The sequence below is a fragment of the Hippoglossus hippoglossus genome, chromosome 7 (genome assembly GCF_009819705.1).
Source record: "Hippoglossus hippoglossus isolate fHipHip1 chromosome 7, fHipHip1.pri, whole genome shotgun sequence".
Lineage (NCBI taxonomy): Eukaryota > Metazoa > Chordata > Actinopteri > Pleuronectiformes > Pleuronectidae > Hippoglossus > Hippoglossus hippoglossus.
The window spans coordinates 12,566,506-12,588,653 of NC_047157.1; the positions used below are offsets into that span (position 1 = coordinate 12,566,506).

The 22,148-nt window shown below is 40.9% G+C and overlaps 1 protein-coding gene across 2 annotated transcripts in view; it reads right to left on the reverse strand.

Annotated features, from left to right (window-relative positions):
• Positions 1 to 22,148, reverse strand: part of cntn3a.1 (contactin 3a, tandem duplicate 1) — an 80,271-nt gene that overhangs the window by 28,112 nt on the left and 30,011 nt on the right. For both annotated transcript variants that reach the window (XM_034590878.1, XM_034590877.1), the window contains exons 5-9: positions 19,519 to 19,614; positions 9,525 to 9,728; positions 8,676 to 8,778; positions 8,144 to 8,328; positions 5,187 to 5,326 (exon numbers count right to left, since the gene is read on the reverse strand). In XM_034590878.1, coding sequence (XP_034446769.1) covers positions 5,187 to 5,326; positions 8,144 to 8,328; positions 8,676 to 8,778; positions 9,525 to 9,728; positions 19,519 to 19,614 — 728 coding nt within the window. The remainder of the gene's footprint in view (positions 1 to 5,186; positions 5,327 to 8,143; positions 8,329 to 8,675; positions 8,779 to 9,524; positions 9,729 to 19,518; positions 19,615 to 22,148) is intronic.

Here is a 22,148-nt window from a genome sequence, read left to right on the forward strand (position 1 = left end):
GAGGCAGCGCAGCGCCGTTCTCCAGCGCGCAGCCGCCTGGCTGTTCACACGGGACGTGCATTTCTCCGCTGGTCAGCCCCATAGACTGTATATATAAGGTCAGCCCGCGATTCTGCTTTCTCCGCTTGTTGTTGTACCCGTTGAATGTCGGGGTTCGGGGGTAAATGATGGTCTTCATAGCCCCCCCCCCCCCCCCCCCCCCCCCCCCCCCCCACCCCTCTCTTTCTCTCTCTGTCTGTCTGCTTGTGTGCTTGTAGTGGATGGGCAGAGGGGGACATTTAATTATGTGATTGGGAAAATTAAAACTCCAGGACAACAAGGGGAATACAAAGTATGGGATGCATATTTGATAATTTATATCATATAAAATATGTAATTTATATCGTTTAAAATCATGGGGGGAGAGGGGGAGGGGGGAGCTGGCTCATTAGCATTTAAAGGAACAGGCACTCAAAACAGGTCACTCTGTGGAGGGCTGTTTTATACAGGGTAAAAAGGGTGCTGTTTTATATGATCCTTGTGGTATTTTGACCAAAGTATGTTACAGACATTTCATTAAGACCCCAAGGAACCATATCAACTTGTGGTAAAATGGGCATGCTATGTCCCCTTTAAAGTCAACGATTATTAAACGTAGCAACATAATTTATTGTTGACTGCAAACTGTCACAATATAGACAGCCTGGTTTTCTGTTTGTGTACTGACCTTTCCCTTTAATATAAGAAATATGTGAGATCTTTTTAAGGAAAGTTCAAAACACCATTACATAATAGAAATCCTGGACTAAAACTGCTTTGAGGTGGGTAATTAGGGCTATGTATTGACATTGCAAGTGCTACAATGCTGACTATTTTCACTCTGACGAATGGCCTGATCTAATTTAAGCTTTAGCCACACTTTTTCTCTCCTTGGGGGGGGGTGATAATTGAAACACTGCTAATTTTCTGTGGTCTTAATAGGCCCGCGGTGAGTCGATGTAACCCGCTGCTTAACATAGCACTGAGACATCTTCAAACTGTGGCTAAAATCAGAGCTCTAGGGAGTTAATCAGGAGTAAGCTGCAGCACGCAGGATAGTTTGTACTCCACTAAGTATCATGGAGAGAGCATTGGGTGTCAGAGAAAAAAATGCTCAGCAGGTGAGGCTGTTTGTTAAAAAATAAATGCACGTCATTTTCAAACTGCCTATAAGGAGTGCAGAGCATAATAACAACATCAGGTGTTGTAAAGTTTGTGTTTCTGTTCCCACTGCTTTATTTGACCTTTACAAGGGTTTGGCCCACGCTTTCTGCTCCCTTTTTATAGTTGTGTCAATTTGAGTGTGGCAGCTCTCATTGTTCCTGCCCTTGATCTTTCCCATTGAGTTTAGCCGGACCTTTTAATGTCACTGACTAAGTAGTCCAGAGGGTCCTGCCGCCAGTCTGTCTGTCGTCTGGAATCATTACAACACGGCCACTTGAAAGGACAAGTACTGTCCCTTAACATTAGTCAGTGATACTGCTGAGGATCTTTGAAAAGGGGCTCTTTCATGACGGACTCAAAGCTGACCTGGCGCCAGAGCCACCGCCAAAGGGAATCCTGGGTATGGATGGATGAAGTAGTGTGCTAGTGGAACACAAGTCCGTGGCTTTTCGGCCAGGACTTGATGCTTACTTGTGTGTTTAAGGGGAAAAAAGGATGAGCGAGACAGAGAGAGGAACAGAAAGAGAGAAAGAAGGAGTAGGAGCGGAATGGAGGGAGGGAGCGAGAGAGAGAGGGTGAGCCATGGCAACTTTGAATAGATAATAGATGGTCCTTTTAGGTTACACAGTGCAAGAGCCCAGGGGGATGCGAGATGAAAGAGATCTGTGTAAGTGCATGGGTTGCTGCCACACTACTCTGTACCCATTGCCCTATTAAAAAACCCTCAGAGACTCCGTGGTGGCTCTATCACAATCTCTTTAGCAGCAGAGACAAATGACTGCATTCGTCTGCTTTATGGCCATCATTAATTATGTTTGACTGTTCTCTGATACCAGCACAGTTGAGCTTTGAAAAGGCAAATCACGGGACACAGTACCTCAGTCAGAAGGCAGGTCCCTAGCTTTTGGAGGTCGAAGGTAGAAAAATCTCAAAAACACACTCACGTATGTAACTAAAGAGGGAGCTGTTGTTGGAGTGGAAAAATACAAGTGAGAGCAGGTCCTTGTTTCAGTAGGGTGACATTTTGAAGTGACAGCCCTCCTCTGTGCCATTTAATTCCCTTGGAGGTGGCCCAAAATGAGGTGGAGAGAGAGAGAGACATGGGAAAGAAGTGGGAGGGAGGGAGAAAAAGCTTAAAAGAGAGAATAAGGAAGAGAAAGAGTGCACCAGAGATGCTGCGATAAAGAGAGAGAGAGAGAGAGGGAGAGAGGGAGAGGAGGACTGATCCATTCTAATGAGGAATAACAAATAGCCCCTTTGGTCTTCCTCTCTCTCTCTCTCTCTCTCTCTCTACATCGCTGACCTTTGGGTTTGGAAATTGATTTACTGTTGCCGCAGTTGACGGTGGCATTTTGAAAATGGTAACACCCCATCTCATTAATATAGCCACATGTACAGAGAATAGGTTACCTTGGCCACCTGCCACAGGATTTTGATTTCAACGTTATTTAGAATCTAGTGACTATCGTGCGATGGGATCACGGCAGTCACGATGCCCGACAACAAGTTGACGTTCCAACTCATGAGTATTCAGTAGTCATTATTACATCATCAGGAAAATTCCGTAGTTATACAGTACAAGAAGAGGACGGTACTCACGGGTAAGACCACACCCATCTTTGACCTCGGCCTTTAATTTAATCTTAACTACACGCCTGTCAACTTTTGTGGCTGTATGTGTGACGATATTATGGTGATAACATTTATTCACAGACAAACACCTGCCAAAGTGCTCAAAACTCCCTCCGTGGTAGTTCCCGCTACTCGGTTGTTACGTCACAACATGTGATATCTGTTTCCAGGTCCAAGCTCTGGTATTTCTGAGAGGCTGCAGCGCTGTAACTGTGGATCTCGGATGGTGAAATAGATTAAACACGACGTGGAAAAGACTTCTTTGTTTTTTGCCAGTGTATGCTAACGTTAGCAAGCTAAATGTAGCTTGGCATCACAGCAGAAATAACTGTGAAGACCAAAATTAAGTGATTGATTAAATGAGTCGAGTCAAGTGTGCTCCTGCTCGCTGGAAAAACAAACAAAAAACAAATGAATTTAATAATTTTTTTAAACTAATTGATGAGTCACTTAAAAAAGACGTGATGTGAGTAAATTCACAAGATCTGACATTGGTGTTTGCTTGAGACTTGAAGGTTTGGATCCGGATATTGATATTACGTCACAAACTAGAAGATGTCTCCAGGACTGAAAACAATATCAGCCGCTCTGTTAACGCTTTTACGCCCCAATAATGGAGATGCACTGATGGAGCGATAAGGGTTTCCTGTGGTTAAGGATTTGTGGCAAACAGAGGAATTGACCTTTGACAATCTTTCAATTATCCCAAAATACTAGAGCCCAGAAAAGTAGACTATGACCATTTGTACGGATTACATTTTTATTTGCTCCACATGCAGAATTTGCTGATAATTCCCTGTCAAAAATAGCTACCAATTTTGATGGCAAAACTTTATAATCTTTTTCATTGTGAGTGCACCAACATTTAGCTCTCTAATGTAAGTTCCCAGCCCTCAATCCAAGATAGACAAAACTATACCCCCCCCCCCCCCCAACAAAACAGCAGGCCAATCTTGGGCTCGTTACCCAATCCAAATAGTGACACTATCAGCAAATGTGATGCGCTGGAGTTAGGCAGAAAGAGCACCAACTCCAGCAGCACAATAACACAAAATGAGGCAAATTGCCTAAATGTGAAACGTATTTTGGATGATAAGGCTTTTTCGTCACCCTCCCCAGAGAGAAGGGACTTAATGACAAAATTGAGAGTAGCAGATAGGGGAGATTGAGTGCTGAATTGTTGAGTCCCTGGTTGATGACAGGCAGAAAATGGCATCACTTTGGCTTCCTTGCAAAACACATAAAACCCTGTCCCTGAACACTCACACACATACATACACCCACACACACACTTACACACACACTTTGGATGCCAAATTAAGTCCCAAGCAAATTCAGCCATTTCAAGGTAGCCTGTTCTTGCCAAGTACGAGCCTATGAGTTGGAACCATTCGAATCCAGCCAGAGTCCTTAACTATATGTCATCCCTCTCTCTCCGCTGCCTTTTCTGTCACTCCCTTCTGCCTACAAATAATTAAACTGATGGCAATCAATCTATCAGCGTAACTACCTAAATGGTCTGTATTTATATAGCGCTTTTCTAGTCTTGATGACCACTCAAAGCGCTTTACAGTAAAGTTTATCACCCATTCACCCACACACACATTCATACCGTGCATCGATGGGCAGCACTTTTTCTATGAAGGGCAATTAGGGGTTCAGTATCTTGCCCAAGGACACTCTAGTATGTAAATGGTTAAGACTGGGATCGAACCCCCTCAGCCACAGCCACCCCTCTAGCTTGTGCCTCTGAGACTAATGGATGCAGCAAACATTGTGGTAACACACACTTATTCCTACTGACTGAACTGCTGTCGTATTAAAAACGAAATATTGACACAGTACCATTTAAATGAAAGCCTGTTAATTTGAGCATTACAACTTTCAGCATTTATGATGATGTCTGTTGTCAAAAAGGTGTTGCAGAGCGCAAATCACCACAGATGTTCTCATGTTTCAAGTATATTTGTTCACTTTTTGCTTAGTGGTTTGCACTGTTGCCTCATATAAAGAAGGTTTCCGTTTTGAATCCCAGTTCGGCTGGGTTCTTTCTCTGTGGAGTCTTGCTCCCACAGCACATCCACATGCAGATTGGAGTTAGGTTAAATGGAGACTCTAAATTGACTGTAGGTGTGAATGTGAGTGGGAACAGTTGTTTGTCTCTGTACGTTGGCCCTGCGATACCCCACCTCTCACCCAAGCTGGATTGGCCCCCCACGACCCTCAAATGATAAGCAGTATTGATGGATGGATGGAGTTTTTTGTTTTAATTTAAAAGTTGGGGGTGAGGATCCAGCCTACTATAGTGCAGGGGAATTGAGAAATCAATATTGTGTTAAAAAAAAAAGCACTATTTAAGAACAATCTCTTACCTCCATGGGGTCCAGAGGCTCTCCGTTCTTCAGCCAGCGGTACGAAGGTTTGGGCTTGGCGCTGGCTTTACATTCCCACACCAGGGTGTCATCTATGGTCTTCTGAACATCCTGAGGCTTCTCGGTCAAGTGAGGTGCAGCTGAGAGGTCACAAACCACATACTGTAAATTTAGTGCTACACAACTGCTTGCGCATTGCCACTGTGCAGCGCTTTCACAATAAATCAATGAGCCGACCAAGCAGGCAATTACTTCATTAAAGAAGCATCCAAGGGCACATTAATAAATCCACTTCCAGTTAACCCACTCTGACCTCTACTTAACACTCTGTATGAGGTTTAAATGAGGACGGATCAAAAGTGAATGTTTGACACTGTTAACACTGTTCGCTGTGAGGTTAAAGGGTAAAAGATACGATTTATATTCGCTATAATCAGCTGCAGTATATTGATGCAGATCTTTTACAAGAACTTTAATTAACTAACAGTAATATCTTTTGTGTTATTCTGACAATGAATAAGTTGTAATTATTTTTTTACCAATGTAGTTAATTACATCCCTTTCTGTCTTTTGAAACATCAGAAATCCATAGAAACTGCCTCAATATTTATGCTCCTGCTCCTGTTGTCATACAAATGACTAGCACCTTATCTCTGGCGACAGTGTAAGGAGATTTATGGCTCTTGTGAAGCACCCACATAAATAAAGGACGCCCTGCCAGGGTCAGGGGGAACAAGGTATTTAAGTCCGCCTGCTCTGCTTGCCAAGCTGTGTTACTTTGATAATGTAATAACTTTAATAATACAATACAATACAATTAATATCTCCTAATTGAAATAGCATCATTTTCCAGGATCATGAGAGTAAAGCTGGATCAGTATCTGTGGTAGAACCAGTGTCATGGGCCTTTTAGCAGAGCAAATACTCATCCACACACAGGGACTTAAGGGTTTTCCATCCAAAATACCGTCTCTACTATCACTAGGGCATAATGTGGTTACGAGTGTTGTGTGTGAATCTGTTTATATCAGTCGTAATGTGCTCAGAGAACCCCAGAGGGGTTGTTTTGGAGGGACACTGACTATCATATCCTTTCCAGAACGGTAGGAGTTTTAAACCTGTGTGCCAAGCAACTTAACAGGCAAAATAACGAAATGTAAAGATGACAACAAAGTGATGAAAAAAAAGAGGCAAGGCGTTTCTTTCTATTTCCTATCTTTGGTAACAGCGCTGCATGCATCCAGTTTACTGAGAAGAATGATGAGAAGAAACGATGATTTAGTAAAACGATTAGAGGAGAGTGTGAGTGTGAGCAGCACCTGTATGAAAACTAAGACAATATTTAGTTTGAAAAAAACCATGCCCTCTTTGTGTACTTTTCTCAAAGAACATTGTGTAATAAACATATTTTACAAGAGGAGTTCATCTACATTCAAAATTGCATCCACCCCTATTTCTTACAATAGTGTGCAACTAATAAATAAGGATCCGAGTGAATTTTAGTGAGATAAAGGTCAGTGAGATAGCCTCAGCTAACAGCGGCAAACAACATAAATCATACTAATTCACCCCCCACATGCCTCAGTGCCCCCACCCCAGTTTAAGGCCTGCTGCTATGCAGAAACAAATAGCACATGACATCCTGTTAACAATATTACAAATGAGAACATCAGAGATAACATAATGGAAACGAAGACATGATGCAAGCATTTTCTATGCAGAGACGATCTAATCGTGTGCGAGCCCATTCAAATGCAGTCAACTGCCAAACCATGATCTGATTTCATAATCCCCTGGAACCACAGAAGGACAATTAAGTGGGGAATCGAAAGCGAAGTCACCCCTTATTGTTCCCGTGTCCCCATCGGTAGGGTGTTGAAAACACCACATCCCAATATTGATCCTCCTATTCTTCTATATAGTTGATGGATGTCCCACAAACGCCTGTCTATGAGAGTTTAAAATGAGATTACAGATTTTTATCACCTGGCTGGCGGCCGGCCAGTCTGTGAGCCTTTGTGATAAGAGGGGACTTAAATCTTACAAGGGGAAACATGACACACAGCTACAGTGGAGATAGGGCATTATAGGAGCCATGCAACATGCTGCAAAGAAAGAGATAGGTCCAAGTTTAAACATCATGGCCTTATTTACCAAATGACCATGACATGATCATATACCAGCTTTTAGACCCTTAGCTAATCAAGATCCAGTCTGAATGCTGTTTTATGAACACTCCTCTTTAAAGTAAAGCATGCTTAATCCCCAGCCTACCTACAGGTACTGTGAGCATTTCATCTTTACCCACAGGTGCTGAAAAAACCCTGCATTATCATATCAAAGGCATTCCCCCTTCACAGGAAAGAAAAATCTGGATTTGATGATTTCAGTCAAGCACATCCCTACAGGGCCTTGTGGGCAGACACCATCGATGCATAAACTGCAAAATAATGGAGAGAGAAACCATAAAAAATCCTTCATCAAGGGCCATTAAAAGCTACTCAGAATATGGGCCATAAGTCCAGTGTTGGTGACGGAAAAATCACCTCTCCCTGAAAGGTGGTATAAATCGTTGTGCGCCACGGCCCCTGTTGGCCGTTGGCACAAAACAAGAGCTTGTCAGAAATGAACTACTGTTAATAGCTTAATTTACTATCACATTCCACACATTCCACTGTATGATGCCGTTATATATGAGTTCTAATAAAAGCTACAGATTGCATGACAACAAATAAAACTTTTTGTTAGTCTCACATCAAAGCTAACCTTTGATTCTGCAAGATTTTTGATCAGGCAAGGTCGAAGTGAGCCTTTGAGGCTATGAATCAATGGGTAGAAGATTTGAAAGAGGTCTATAAATGTACAAGTTGTAAGAAAGTTGACTCGTTCGTGAGAAAAGAAGTGCGAATAACATAAGTTTTAGAATCAAAGTCAGCGAAAACCATCCGCCTACTCACCGTAGAAAGACAGTTTCCCTTTAACCGAGTTTCTTCCTCTGCTGTTTTCAGCTACACATTCGTATATCCCGGCATCCTCCTGCTGGAAGTAAGGGATCTCTAAAACGCCGCTGGCTTTATTAATGTCCACCTTCCTGCCAAAAGAGGCTCCATCCACTCTTCTCCAGCTGATGGTTGGCACCGGGCTAAAGATACAAAGATAAAATACACACAGCGAGGCCATGAAATGAAAAATACTCCTGATGATCGTTTTATCTACTGATTTAGCTTAATTGAGAACACATGCAGGAAATTATACAAGGGAATATTGGGGGACACTGATAAAGCATGTCAATGTTAAATTAATGTGAGACTGGTGATGGTTTATTCTCTGTGTGTTCAGAACCAGAAGGAATCATTAAAATGTGAAATCTGCCATTCTCAAAATCACTTCACAAGGGTCTCCACACATTACCATGCAGCTGAGATTGGTGCAGTAAACAAATAATAGCATAGTTATGACTGTGGCATAATAATACTCAGTGGGACGTACTTTCCAAGTGCAAAGCATTCCAGTTTGACAGTTGAGCTCTTCGCAACGGGGACGACTTCAGGGAACTGAACTTCGATCTTTGGCTCATATTCACCCATCACACCTGGAGTTACAAAAACAAACAAAGTTAATGCCACAGAGTTGAGTTGAAAGGAAATTTTTTTTTTCAGTGTAAGGCCCGAAAAGGTCAAAGAGAAATACAATCAAAACAAAGTTTAGGTGATCACTTTCTCGTTGTTTTTTTTCTTTTTTTGTGTCCAGAGGTTCAGGGGGAGAGAGATGTCTACAAGGGACTTTTCTCACCGCGGTTGGGCTTTTAATAAAACAATCGATAAATTTCACTATAGAGGTGGTCTACTTGGTATCAAACATCTACCAAGATTAATCACCTTGTTTCAACATGAAAAGAAAAAAAAGATGAAATGATGCAGCTGCTTGTTGCCTCATGGGGTCGACACCAGTCCTCTTTTTCCAAATCAGTCAGCTGGATAAAAGTCAACTTCAAAGAAAAAACTTTTGATGATTTGATCAGCCAGACTGTTTAACCAAGAGACTCCCTGCTCTGTTGGGCATACTGAGCAGCAAAGGCAGTCTACTTACAGCGGCAGTGCGTACAATCTCAAGATTACATTTTTCAACACCACCAGACGGTGAACAACTACATTTTGCAGACTATTCACTGAAATAACAGAAAATTAAAGTTGCTCTAAACATTTAACAAGAAAAATACATGATCACCTTTCACCAACTTGTTAGCTTGCTAGGCTACAGCTAACTTAAGTAAATAAACTTGCTCAAATTTTAATTGTGACAACAATAAATCACTTTTCAAGTGTTGTGTTTTCATACCATCTACCCGCAGCACTAGGGGGGTTGGCGGTCCTTGCACGCTGCTCTTGGTGACTGTGTTGGTGACTACACATGTGTAGTTGCCCACATCAGATGGCTCCACTTTGGCGATGTAGAGGTTGCCGGTCTTCTGGGACACAAAGCGTCGCGTGTCCTGGATGATAAACGATGGGTACTCGTTGAAAATCCATGTGAAGGTAAGCTCTGCGAACAAAGTCAGGGACGAAGGATGTGAGACATGTAGGGTGAAATAAAAAAAACACATATTGCATTTATACATCATCTACGCCCATGTGCAGATAATGTTAGTCCCATTGGCAACTTCATTACTATGTTGTGCGATCCTGCAGACTGTGTATTAATGACCGCCTTTTCAAGGAAGTGGATATTTACACTTGTCTTGAAGGTTGAATGACCAATTACAACCTCATGTAGAATGTAGAATATGTAACTTTGGCCACTAGAGTTCTTCTGAACTTTGATGAGGTCGTGAAGTAGTGTTAAATCATGGAAGTTGTTGTCCTCACCACCACTGACCAAACAAAATCTACCTGGAAATTTACAAGGCATCAGATTCTATTTATTTATTCTTCACGGATGAGTTAGTGAATAAAAGTTTTATTCATGCAGCAAACGGAGTCAAATTATCGTGATCACTGCAAACAGTGAAAATAATAAACGGTCGACGAGCAAACTGGCTAGCAGTGTTTTTCATACTGTCTACACAGTAAACAAAATAAGTACGTAAGTCTAAATGCTTTTTTTACATTTTAATGAAGATATTATATCTTTAAGACAGTGGAAGCCTGCATTGGTGAGGACAGATACTGAAACAAAACACTGCACAGCAGTTAATCATAAAGTGATAGAGGATTATAAAGGAGGGAAAGACTGACAGTGATCATCATGAGTTCACATTACAAAGTTATCTACCAGGAATGTGTGAGTGCATCTCTCTGATTGGCCACCACAGTATTTTGTCGGATCAGGTAAAAGGTAAGGTACAATATGTCTGTAATTGTATCATCAAATTACTCCCTGTCTGATTACATCTCATTTTATCTACCTTCTTTGTTCATAACTCCTCTCTGGATTTATGACTTGAACACAGAGACAGTGGTTGAACATAAAACACACAACAACAAGCATTTCCCTGTGTGGCTGTCCTGTGGCAGCAAAGGGCCTTAAATCAACACTGAAGCTGCAGCTCCTGCATAAAAACACTGCATAATGTCTAATAAAACCATTGTATTACAGATCATGTTATTCAGCATGGTACCACCTAGTCTACTATTAATCATTCATGATAACAAGTTCCTGTGAAAGACTCCCTGTACTATCAACCAAATGGAGTGCAGTCAGAGAAGCTTTGCACTAACAATCAGCAACATTATAAAAACGAATGATGGTGTTATGACATATTGACACGAGGATAGATTGCTCTGGACCATATTGCATCCCTGTCCCAAAAGCAATCTTGGCCGTTGGTAAAAACTTGTCTAAGCGATGACTCTGCACTACGGTACAGGGAATAATTGAGACGCGAGTTGGACACTCACCCACTGACTCGGGATTCTTCACTTCTGCTCTTTAGGGGACGAGAGGATGTGTGGGCTTTGACATATTACTGCAAACCTTGCAAATCATGCCAGGACATAGAATCCTGAGAATGAGTGATGTGCATGTGAGTAGGTGCCTTTTTACCAAGTAGTAGAGAGTGGGAGGTATTTTTGTTATGTGGGTTGGATCTGTGAAGGAAAAACTGACCTTGTGATCATCCCACGAACACAACACGAGAGTGAAACCTTGACCGCATCGTGCAGTCCCACCTTTCTCTCTCAGTTTACTTTGAGTTTCATATGCATGCTAACAATTTGTAGTTATTGATAGATTTGCTGTTGCATGAAAGAAATAGTTTGGCATTTTGAAAAGCAAGCTTTTTCACTTTGTGGCCAAGAGTTAGATTACAAAGTCAATACCCTCTTATGTCAGTACATTAAATACACACATGAAGGCAGTCCAGGTATTTTCATCTGTTTCCAGTCTTCATGTCAAGCTGTTCGCTTTATATTTCAGCAGCGCATTAAAATGGTATCAACTCTTCTCAAAATGCTGAACCAACCCCTTGATTTTTTCCATAGACTTCTTTGAGACCAGAAATAAGAAAGAGTCAGTTTCATTTTCAACATGCACCTCTTGCCATGAACTTTGTCCTAACCTCTGTGACTTGCACCAACCCAAATTTCCTGGTTTGATCCATCTGACCCACACAGGGAACAGCTGTAATATCGTCTTCTCCTCTAAATAATACATCCTAGCTCTCATCCTGACAAACATATCTATATTTAATGTCTGTTTTGAAACAATACCTTCCAAAGGTGCAGGGCACAACAGTCTGGAGCAACAACAAATAAGAGGTCACCGATTGGTTAGTTCAAGATTGATGGAGAGAAACAGGAAGCAGGAAATAGTAAGTGGAAAGCACCATTGGTCGTACTTGATGGTTTGACTTGAGAGGCTCCTGCAGATGTGCGGTAATGGAATAATGCGATCATGAGTGACAGTGAGTGGCAGATTTTCATTGTGGTTCCATTTAGCCTGTGTATAATGAACAGGCAGCATCCATTCCCGCTTAATGATCTGAGAAGAGGAAAGAGAAATGGAACATGACAGGCCAAGGACAGACTGAATCCAGAGTGGGGGCTTTGCACAAGTGCGTATTGAATCAAAGAAAATTACATGCACAACTTGTGTTAAAGTTTGAACTCGTAAAGTGTGCTCCCTGAACAGTGAGAGCTATTAACCAGGGCCACCTATCTGTATTCACAACACGCAACAAGTTCACTCTATGAAATGGCTTAGGTCACGCACATGGGAGAAATCCCTGCAAGCTATGTGCGTAGTGACTGGCCAGTGAGCAGCCTCTGTTTTTTGGGGTAGATGCACTAGATAGAGAGAACAAGTGATTTCAGCCTTGAGTAAATCTAAAAGGCCCGTTTCCATTAGCGAAAGGAGGTCAGGGTGTATTACGTCTCGGATGAGCCGCAGTCATTCTGACCCTCTCAAAGCAAAAGACGACACATACCGACGTCTAATGCAAATATGGGACAGCACAGTCAGTGATCCCTGCTGGGACTCCTCTTGGATAATTGGCAATATTTTGGTCACTCTCTAAGTGCAACTCCAAACTGCCGTACAGTTTTAGAGCATCCCGGCCATACCAAACTACTTCCTGCAGCTGTCTTGAGGGGCTCTGAGGCATCGTTAAAATGAAATAATGGCTTCCTGAATCATGCATGGGATATTGAAATCCTTTAAGGGGGAGATGAGGCAGATCCTCGTCTAAGGCTGCATTGTGCGGAGCATGAATTGTGTCCTGTCACCCTTTTATAGGGGCATGTTTCTCAATTCGCCCGACTATTTAAATGCCAGTCAGGATTTTATTTGTTTCAAATGTGCAAAAATACAGTCATGTGGCTGTAAATATAAATCAGCATTCCATTATTTGTCTTAGCGTATTCATGCATTTGTCACATCCATATAATTTCCCTGAATGTATTTCACATTTACCAAGATCTTTATAAATATTTTGTATTATATCCTGAAAATATCCAGCAATATTTCTCCACTACACCTAATTCAATTTGAAACCAAAGTACATTTGACTACACAGCCACAGCTAGAGTTCAAAATGCTTTCTTCTAAATAAGGTCTTAAATTGGTAGTAACTCAAAAAACATCTGACATTGTTTACTCCTTTTTCTTTCTTTCTAACGTGAACAGGCAGTGTATCCATTCATATTTGTATTCAAAACACAGGGCGAGACAAGACAAGAAAATGTCACCGCGCTTATATAAATGTGAGCATATAACTAAATCTAGATGGATGCATCATTACCACAGCAGATATGGCCAGAGCAGCCTTTTCTAGCAGCAAAACTGTGAGAAAATTGGATATGATTCATCCTAATGTACATCTCAACATCCTCAACATCTCCATCAATAGGCATTATCTAGGGTGACAGCTGCCGAAAAATATTGCCGGAAAATGGATCACGGTGAACTCTGCGCTAGGTCTCCAGAGAAACAGCCATGATCCATCACAACGAGAGGGCACCGAGGGGGCTGCTGGTGTAAATAAAAGCAGTCCGCACATTACTGGACCGCTGGACAAAAGCAGGCTCCGGCTGTGTGTATTTGATGTGAGGACGCAGGGAAGCAAACTGACCCAGTTTGAATGGATTTGAACAACATTTGCAATTACTCACCATTCGCCCATTCACAATCATTGTTGACATTGCATTTCACGTCATGGCGGATTTCTTGCATTACATTTGACTGTTGCTGTTATTCATCAGTTCAGAACATGATAGAACAAAATGTGTCTCTGTTTCCTTCAAATAATGTATTTTCTGTTTTATGTCTTGTTTTATTTTTATGTCAAAATAGCTTACCAAGAGAAAATGAAGAGGAAAAAGACAAAGTAAAATGACTTCTTTTATCCAAGGCATCTGAAAGTCGTTCATAAAACTGCCACTTATTATGCCTGATCAGTTTGGCTATGAGACGTGCAACGTAGAATTAACAACTTAATCATGCACACAATATACATACCAATGTATTTCCACTGCTGTGTCGAGGATTATTATGGGAACGTTTTAATGTTTGTGACAAAGTGAGTGAGAACACATGTAAATGTTGTAGCGTGCTTGTTAAAATAGCAAGACGTCCATCTTTAACCTCCAACACTAATTACTGCTGCTTGTTTATGAATAGCAAAACATATTGTCACAGTTACACAGACGGGTTGAGTCAGTTAGATTAATAACTAACTCTGATAATACATCTACGGTAAAAGGAGTCATTTACCAAACACTTTATGTTCTATTTATGCTCTCAGAGATATTTTCTGTCATTTTAGGCAGCTCTCATCACACTAATGTACATCTAAGTACTATTTTTTCCAGTAAGTTTAGTCCATCCCATGATCTCTCACAAAATCTGGCTCTAAATTATGTAAACTGCGCAAGATGATGGCATAAGTACCCAGAGTATTTTGGCTTCATTTCTGGATAGTGGGAGAAAGTTGAGAGGTGTCGTCCAAGTTTATGTACAGTCTATGGTTTGGATTGAGACAAATCTAAGATCTGCAATATATCTGGTTGTTGTCTAGAAGACAGAGCATTGTCCCTAGCTGTGTGCATGTGATGTTGTTATGATTTTCATAATTACTGTTATCGGGCAAGGATACCGGATACATAGGGGAAACCCTGCTTGCTTTAGGACAAGTACTCCGAACTTACACTGTGTAAATAGAACTTATTTTGAATGTAAATACGTTTCTTGAGCCTGCCTGCAACTGCTGTACTTTCCTGGATCTCCTAGTCAGGCTAACTCACAGTATGCCTGAACAAATGAACCAACTTTTACATTCTTTACTTTCTAACACCGAAAACTCAGATAAGAATTGTAGCTAATCGAGTATTGGCACAAGCAGGAAACACAATTGCTACCCATTGTGAATACAAATAAATATGCACAAATGATATAAAATCTAAACTCATATAATATTATGTTCATCTAATGAGAGGAAGCATTTACTCCAGTGGCAGTGTGAGTTTATGTGGCTCATGTGGCACAAAAAGAATTATAGGTTTGTGTTTCAGCTACATCTTCAAAAATGAAAAAGATATGCTGCTACAGATTATATGTAAGTGTGGCTGTTGTTATCATTTCTCTTTAAGAGCAGGTAAAGGCTTTGTATGAGACTGAAAGTGACGGATATGGGCCAGGTGCAATGCCACAGAGCAGGATACTGACAACAGACCCTCAGGTACTGTCGTCCCTAATGATCAGTGTCACATTGGAGAGAAGCCCTCACAGAGTTTCCAGCCTTAATGAACAGAGCTAAGTTTTGGTAACAAATGACAGACAAGATGCAAGAATATGAATTATTAAAACAAATCTATTAACATTCCCCTAAAGACAAGAACATCAAGACCCAGATACCATATTTCCAAAGATTTTTTTTTTTACCCAACCATGTTGATTAACATTTGAGAAGCGAGATTTTGTCAAATATGCAAGATCGCAGTTACAACAAAGCAGTTGAAGTTCTTAAACAAGGTTCAACATCAGAAGCTTGGGGGATATTATGAAAATGAGTTTATAAAGAAACAGCGTACATTTTAATCTTCATCTGCAGTATATGACAATGTGTCCCAAAATTCCCTTATTGCAAGAGAGTAAAGCAAGAACGAGGGCAAAGAGTGTAGAAGCCCTGCTGGTTAAACCGTCTGTTGAAGTTAAAAGGTAAAACAACACAATTCATCAGTGAAATGTCAAATGAATAAATAAATAAATAAACTGCAACGGAAAGAAAAGTACACAATGTGTGGGAGAATGAAATAACTGAGATGATTCACTTGATTAGGAGGTGAGGCTTTTAACTGACATGAACACTGCAGAGTTTCTCACAGGGGTAAATCTCCCACCCGATGGTTATATAAATAAAACAGGATTCGTCATCAGATGTGTTTTTGTGCTTTAAAATGCAGGTGAGCTGTTCACATTACGAGACTCACGACCTGCGAACAAGGTCATTCCACACGTCCAGTGCTTTCCAGAGCTGAGGAGCAGCCTCCTGAATCATTTGTGAGGTTTGGAAATGTGAGAATAATAAGTAGGTTCCTCAAGTCAGAACCTTTCCTGGCCTTGCTCAAGTATGTAATAAAACCTCTCTCAAATCTAACAAGAAAATACTTTCTGTTGTACCCGTCATGTAAAAACCTGTATATGTGACTTTATGCTCCTTTTCCACTGGTCAGGAAACCCACTAACACCCACTAATGTCTTATTTTTGTCTGCAGCCAGCATTCTCTCCCGGGTCTAATGACTCTGTAGTAGACATGGGTTTTATTCCGCTACAGCTCCGATCAGTAGTGATGGAAACGTGACACAGGGGTGAACACGCTAATCTGGCAAGACAGAGAGAGTACCTCAGTTTTCTGCAAATATGTGACGTTGAGTATGATGCACCGGGGGGATAAAACAGAAAGGCATGCTTCTGATCACCTTTTTGGCCATCAGGGATTATTTGGACATTTTGGAGAGAAAGTCTTCTAGGATTCTAACTTAATTGGCAACCTATACCTGTTATCTTGATGTGATTAAAACATCTATATGTTCTGGCCGCACTTTGCCAAAAATCCAGGGATGATTCTTACTCAGTCGGGAAATGAAATTACAATTGACAAATCACTTTCTCTCAATAGATACAGTTACCACCTGTAGATATTGAAATTCATGCTCCGTACACCTGTGCCTTCGCTGTGTATAAATAACTCACTAACTGACAGACGGAATAATGCTGCAACAATAATATGCAGCATTCGATATTGCTTACAATATATATCGCACAGCCATAAAATATTTGGCATGACCTACACTGACTTCTGCATTCATTAAACATCTAAACAATACAGATTATTTTCTTGACTGAAAGGTGATTTAAAGGTGACTCATTAAACAACATCAATACACTTCCAAGGAAATAAATAATGGTTGTTTACCTCCTCCTCTTTTCTGTCAGCCTTACAAATATTTATGTGCTGTGTGCAATTCACCAGCAGGAATTCAGCCCATGTAATCTATCCAAGGAGAAGTCAGTCAATGTCAAGTCATTTCTGTGCCATCACTGCCATCACTGAAAAGATGGCTCACCCAAATGGTTGTCCAGGGAACCCTGCACGCCTTCGCCAATGCTCCTAGATAAAGAGGAAGCAATCTTCCTCTTCCAAATCGTAAACATTAGCCTGGTGAATACACGATCACCTTCACAACAGACAATTCATCATGCTTCTAGAAAGGAGCTAGACGGGATTTTTTGCATCTGGTGCATCATCCTGACTAAACTGGCGCTGTTTCCCGCTGTAATGAATAAACCATTGGATTTAAATTCGCTGTGCCCTGAGTTTTCACAATATTTTTGGACACTGTCGTGACACAGCTTGTGCAGCCCAACAATCCTGACAATGCTGCTGTTCGCTTTTTTTGAGCTGGTTCGAACATGTGTTGGCATTTGGACACCTTGCACCGGTGGATTTGTCTGCAATATAAAGAAAGCCAGCGCGCAATGAGGCTGCCAAATGTAAGCATATGGCTCATTGTTCCAGCTTTTCTTGTCAACACAGGGTGAGATGTCTCATTATAACATATACAGAACAAAGCACTACAAATATAAGCCCACTGTTGGGTTTGCAAACAAACACCTCATAATATTCTCTGTGCAGCAGCTGAACAGCGTGGCTTCACACAGGAGTGAAACACGAATTAGTTGACTAACGTTTACCTAAAATGACACCAATTTGTTTGTGCTCGGTTTGTACATTCAGCAACACATCCAGCAGCCAAAGCAAGTTGTTTAGTTCGTTACTGAATCTCAGTGGCACACTGTATTGTTATTTAACAAAGCACAAGTATTTTGTTTTTGCACAATTATAAAAGTAGACTGCTTTCAATCCAATGGGAATCAATATAATTATATGGACATCTTCGCTGTCACATTCATCCGTAAATTGCACATTAAGTTTTTTTGTACAATTGTCTGTAAGATAAACGATAAAACTCATTAAGATTCAGTTTGCTTGCAATCCCTGAAATTGGCAACATAATTGAGTAAAATCAAACAAGATAAAAATAAAATAAAAACTTCATTAAATAAGTTCTCCAAAAGTTGATAGATTATAATAAGCTACATTTACGGCCTCTGGCAACCATTGCAGTAATTCTAGTTTCTAGCTTTTAAAAAAAATCATTTAATCTTCGAGTCCAGGTGACTGGTCAATATTTGAAGATATTCCTTAAAGGCAGATTTAAGATATCGTGTTCAAGAGGCTGAGTAAGTGTCTTTGTGAAGCTAACGGGGCCTTCGACCTCAGACCACCTGAATCTAATCAGTGAATCTGTGAGTGAACATTTGTGCCAAAGTTGAGAGTATTCTCTCGAAGCCTTCTAATGATAACACGCTCATGAGGCCAAAAACATGTTTTGTGAGGCCACTGTGACCTTTGAACACCCAAATCTAATCAGTTCATCTTTGAGTCCAACTGAACATTTGAACCAAATTTGAAGACATTTACTCAAGGTGTTCCTGAGATGTTACGTTCACAATGCAAAGAAAAGTGTTTTGTGAGGTCCCAGCGACCATGACCTTTGACAAACACACTGATCATCCAGCTGAGCATTCATACCATGGAAGTACGTACGAACAACCTTAAAAAAACATAATGCCTCCGGCCACTGGCTGTCGCTGGTGTGGACGCAAAACTAGAACATCTGCATTTCCTGAAGAGAATGTGCTGCATCTGCTGCTGTTATCTTATTGTGTAATGAGTGTAATTTACATCACAGTAAAAACACTATACCCTTTAAGACTGACGCTTAAAAATCGAGACAGTATGTTGCACTGGTGAATTCCATTCAGCCTCGCTGACTGGAAGAGTAAAAAGCCAATCTTCAGACCCCTGCGTAGAAGTTAATAGCACTGGATGCTTACTCCCATTGATAATGTCATGGAAAGCAAAGGGCTGATCTGAAGCAAACAAAGCACCTTCAGAGAGATGCTCCATTACTCAGCCTGGCAGGGACCCAGCCACAGACAGCCTCTCCACTCTGCATGCCAAAGTTTTTCTTCGCCCCCACAGAAAATTAGGCTCACGGGCCAGAGTGTCCCAAAGTAAAAATGACTCACTCCACTGATCTCAACAACACAAACACACAGCCAGGAGATCTGAGGGGGAGCGCACAAACACGACTTCCCCTTAATCCAGATAAACACGCGAGATGAGGAATCAGACAAGTCATACTGCACTTTGTCTACATCCGTGTGTAGGACCTGACCTCTTCAGTAATACTGAGTGTAACTGATCTGCAGCTACAACTGGTGGAGATTCAAATGTATACATCTTCCCATGGGAATAAAAAAACAACTTACCTCCAGAGTACGGTGGCGGGCCACACAGTAGAACCACCCCTTGACCCTCGCGAACCCTCACTGGACTTCTTCTCTGCGTCTTGAAGTTCTCCAAGTCTGTTGACCACAACACAAAAGCAATAACAGGAAATAATCAATTCCTTCTAGAGCGATAAACACACAGGGAAAAAAACAACAAAAAAAACATGGCGAGCTGTGTACAGAGGTAAAAAATGCACTACAAGTCAAGTCTATGGTTGCTCAATAATTTCACACTGACCAGAGTTTGACTGGGACATATGATGCAGAACTTTTGCATATTTTCATGAACCACCCATGCGATGTTTGCATAAATGCAGACGTGGTGCTATAAAGTCCCGAACACTTCTGACTGGAGCAAAAAGCAATTCCTCAAGTATAAGTCACACATGAGTGCATTTAATTGGAACTGCACATTGTTATCACTTTCTGTGTTTCATCCAGTGCACACAGACCAGCAACAATTAAATGACTAAGACTGAAACATCATTTGTATGGAGACCGATTACTTGTTGACAACCTGCCGAGAGAAAGCGAATAGAGACGGCGATCCTTGAACACTTTGGCTTTTCTCGCCTGCTGTGGCTCTTGTAGATATCGCAGGCAGCGCAGCCAAATGTGCAGCTGCCGTATAACAACATAATCAAGACTGAATTCGAGAACAGAGGGAGAGAAAGAATGCAAAAGTGACAGATCTGGTGTACAAGCACAACAGGGCGGCCCTCTGCATATTAAATCATAAGTACATGATCTCTGCAGACTCTGTCAGCAATGGAACACAGCATCCAGCAAAACAGTGTTTCATCATCACAATTGAAAACAGCTTTTCTTTGTCTTTTGTTCACAAATGAATTACGTGAAGCTCCTACTTTACTTCCCAAATTAATGAATAGATCTCATATTCGGTGCAGACAGATTGAGTGAATGCCTCAGTGGCCAATTCTTAATCTATGGATGATCCATGGGTAACACAAAATAACATCCTCTCTGTGCATGAACAGATTTGGCACAGTGAGGCTCCCTCAGCAAGACATCTATAAATCCCCCCAGAGCTGATGAAGCTCCAGAGTAAATGTGAGGAATCTATTAATTTACCACTATCCCATATTTGCGCTATGTGTATGCCAGTCTAACTTCACGTTTCACATGTTAACGCTGTTAATCACAGTATAAATTAAAAACACAACTTTCCTGCTTGCCTTTCGAGCAAATTAAGCTTTGGCTCTGTTATAACGTCCAATACTTGGTAAACATAGCTCACAGTTATAAATACACTGGTTTTGTCGGCCAAGAGAGGCAGAGATAAATTTGACTTATCATCCAACATTTTAATCATATTTAATCTGCGTTATTTAAAGATTTTGACACCAACAGCTTAAAAACAAAAGTAGTGTCTCGGTAAAGCCATTAGAGCATGATGGTGAACCAGCAGGAACGATACCAGGACCTTGAAACTATAGCAGCAGAATGGAACCTAGCCATCATTACCTCCGTCAAGGAGGTTATGTTTTCATCCCTATCCGTTTGTTTGTTGGTTGGTTGGTTGGTTTGTATGCCAGAGTACACACAATATATCTTAACAGATTTTCATGATACTTGGTGGAAGGATGCAATATGGGTCAACGAGGAACCCATTAAACTTTGATGTAGATCTGGATCATGGGGTGGATCCAGGAAATTTGTTTTTCAATTTCTTAAGCTTGCGAAATAGGACATTTTCACAGTTCTCTAAGGGAATAGTTCATGGGTATTATTGATGAGTGATGATGAAAAAGATCTGGCACATTTAGGGAACTGATGTCAGAGTAAGTAAAATTTGGTGCAGCTTGAAATAAAGGCCCATCTCCATTCAAAACCACACACGTAACCCTGCTATGATGACACATCATCTGGGAAATGTCCCATGACAATAAACACTTCAGCCTGAATTGAAGTGATGGCCTGACATTGTGAGTGACACTGCCTTTCGCCCATTGCTTGAGCTATGTCACAATAGGTCAGCTTATGTTTTTTCATAAGTTGCTTTTTTTTTCACCTCTGCCCACTAGTGTATGAGCTTAATAAGAGAGATACCCAGTTATTTGATGACATATTAAACCTGCTCAAATCCCAGTATGCAGTTACTGGAGCATGGATTTTGAAAGGTTTGATCAAGTGGTTTCAAGTTATTACTCTGCACTCTGTCGTCATGCCAATGAATGTTCAGAAATACACACTCTCTACAGTGGGCTATGGACAGCAATTTCAGGCCTGATGCAGATGGCACACTATAAGAAAACCAACTGTGTGTGTGTGTGTGTGTGTGTGTGTGTGTGTGTGTGTGTGTGTGTGTGTGTGTGTGTGTGTGTGTGAGTTAACATTTTCTACATATATGTCATATGTCAGAAAAAATACCTTAAATATATATATATATAGCTAAAATATGGGATAAATATTGGATATCTGAAAAACAAAATGTGAAATAACCTTTTTTACTAAACAAAGGATCTTTTTCATATAGTTTTGAACTGGTAATGCTGGGATATGTTTTGAACTACAAAAATTATTTCCTATTTGAATTATTGTATTATGTTTGTTTTGAAATCACGTAAACAAACTATATATGATTTAAG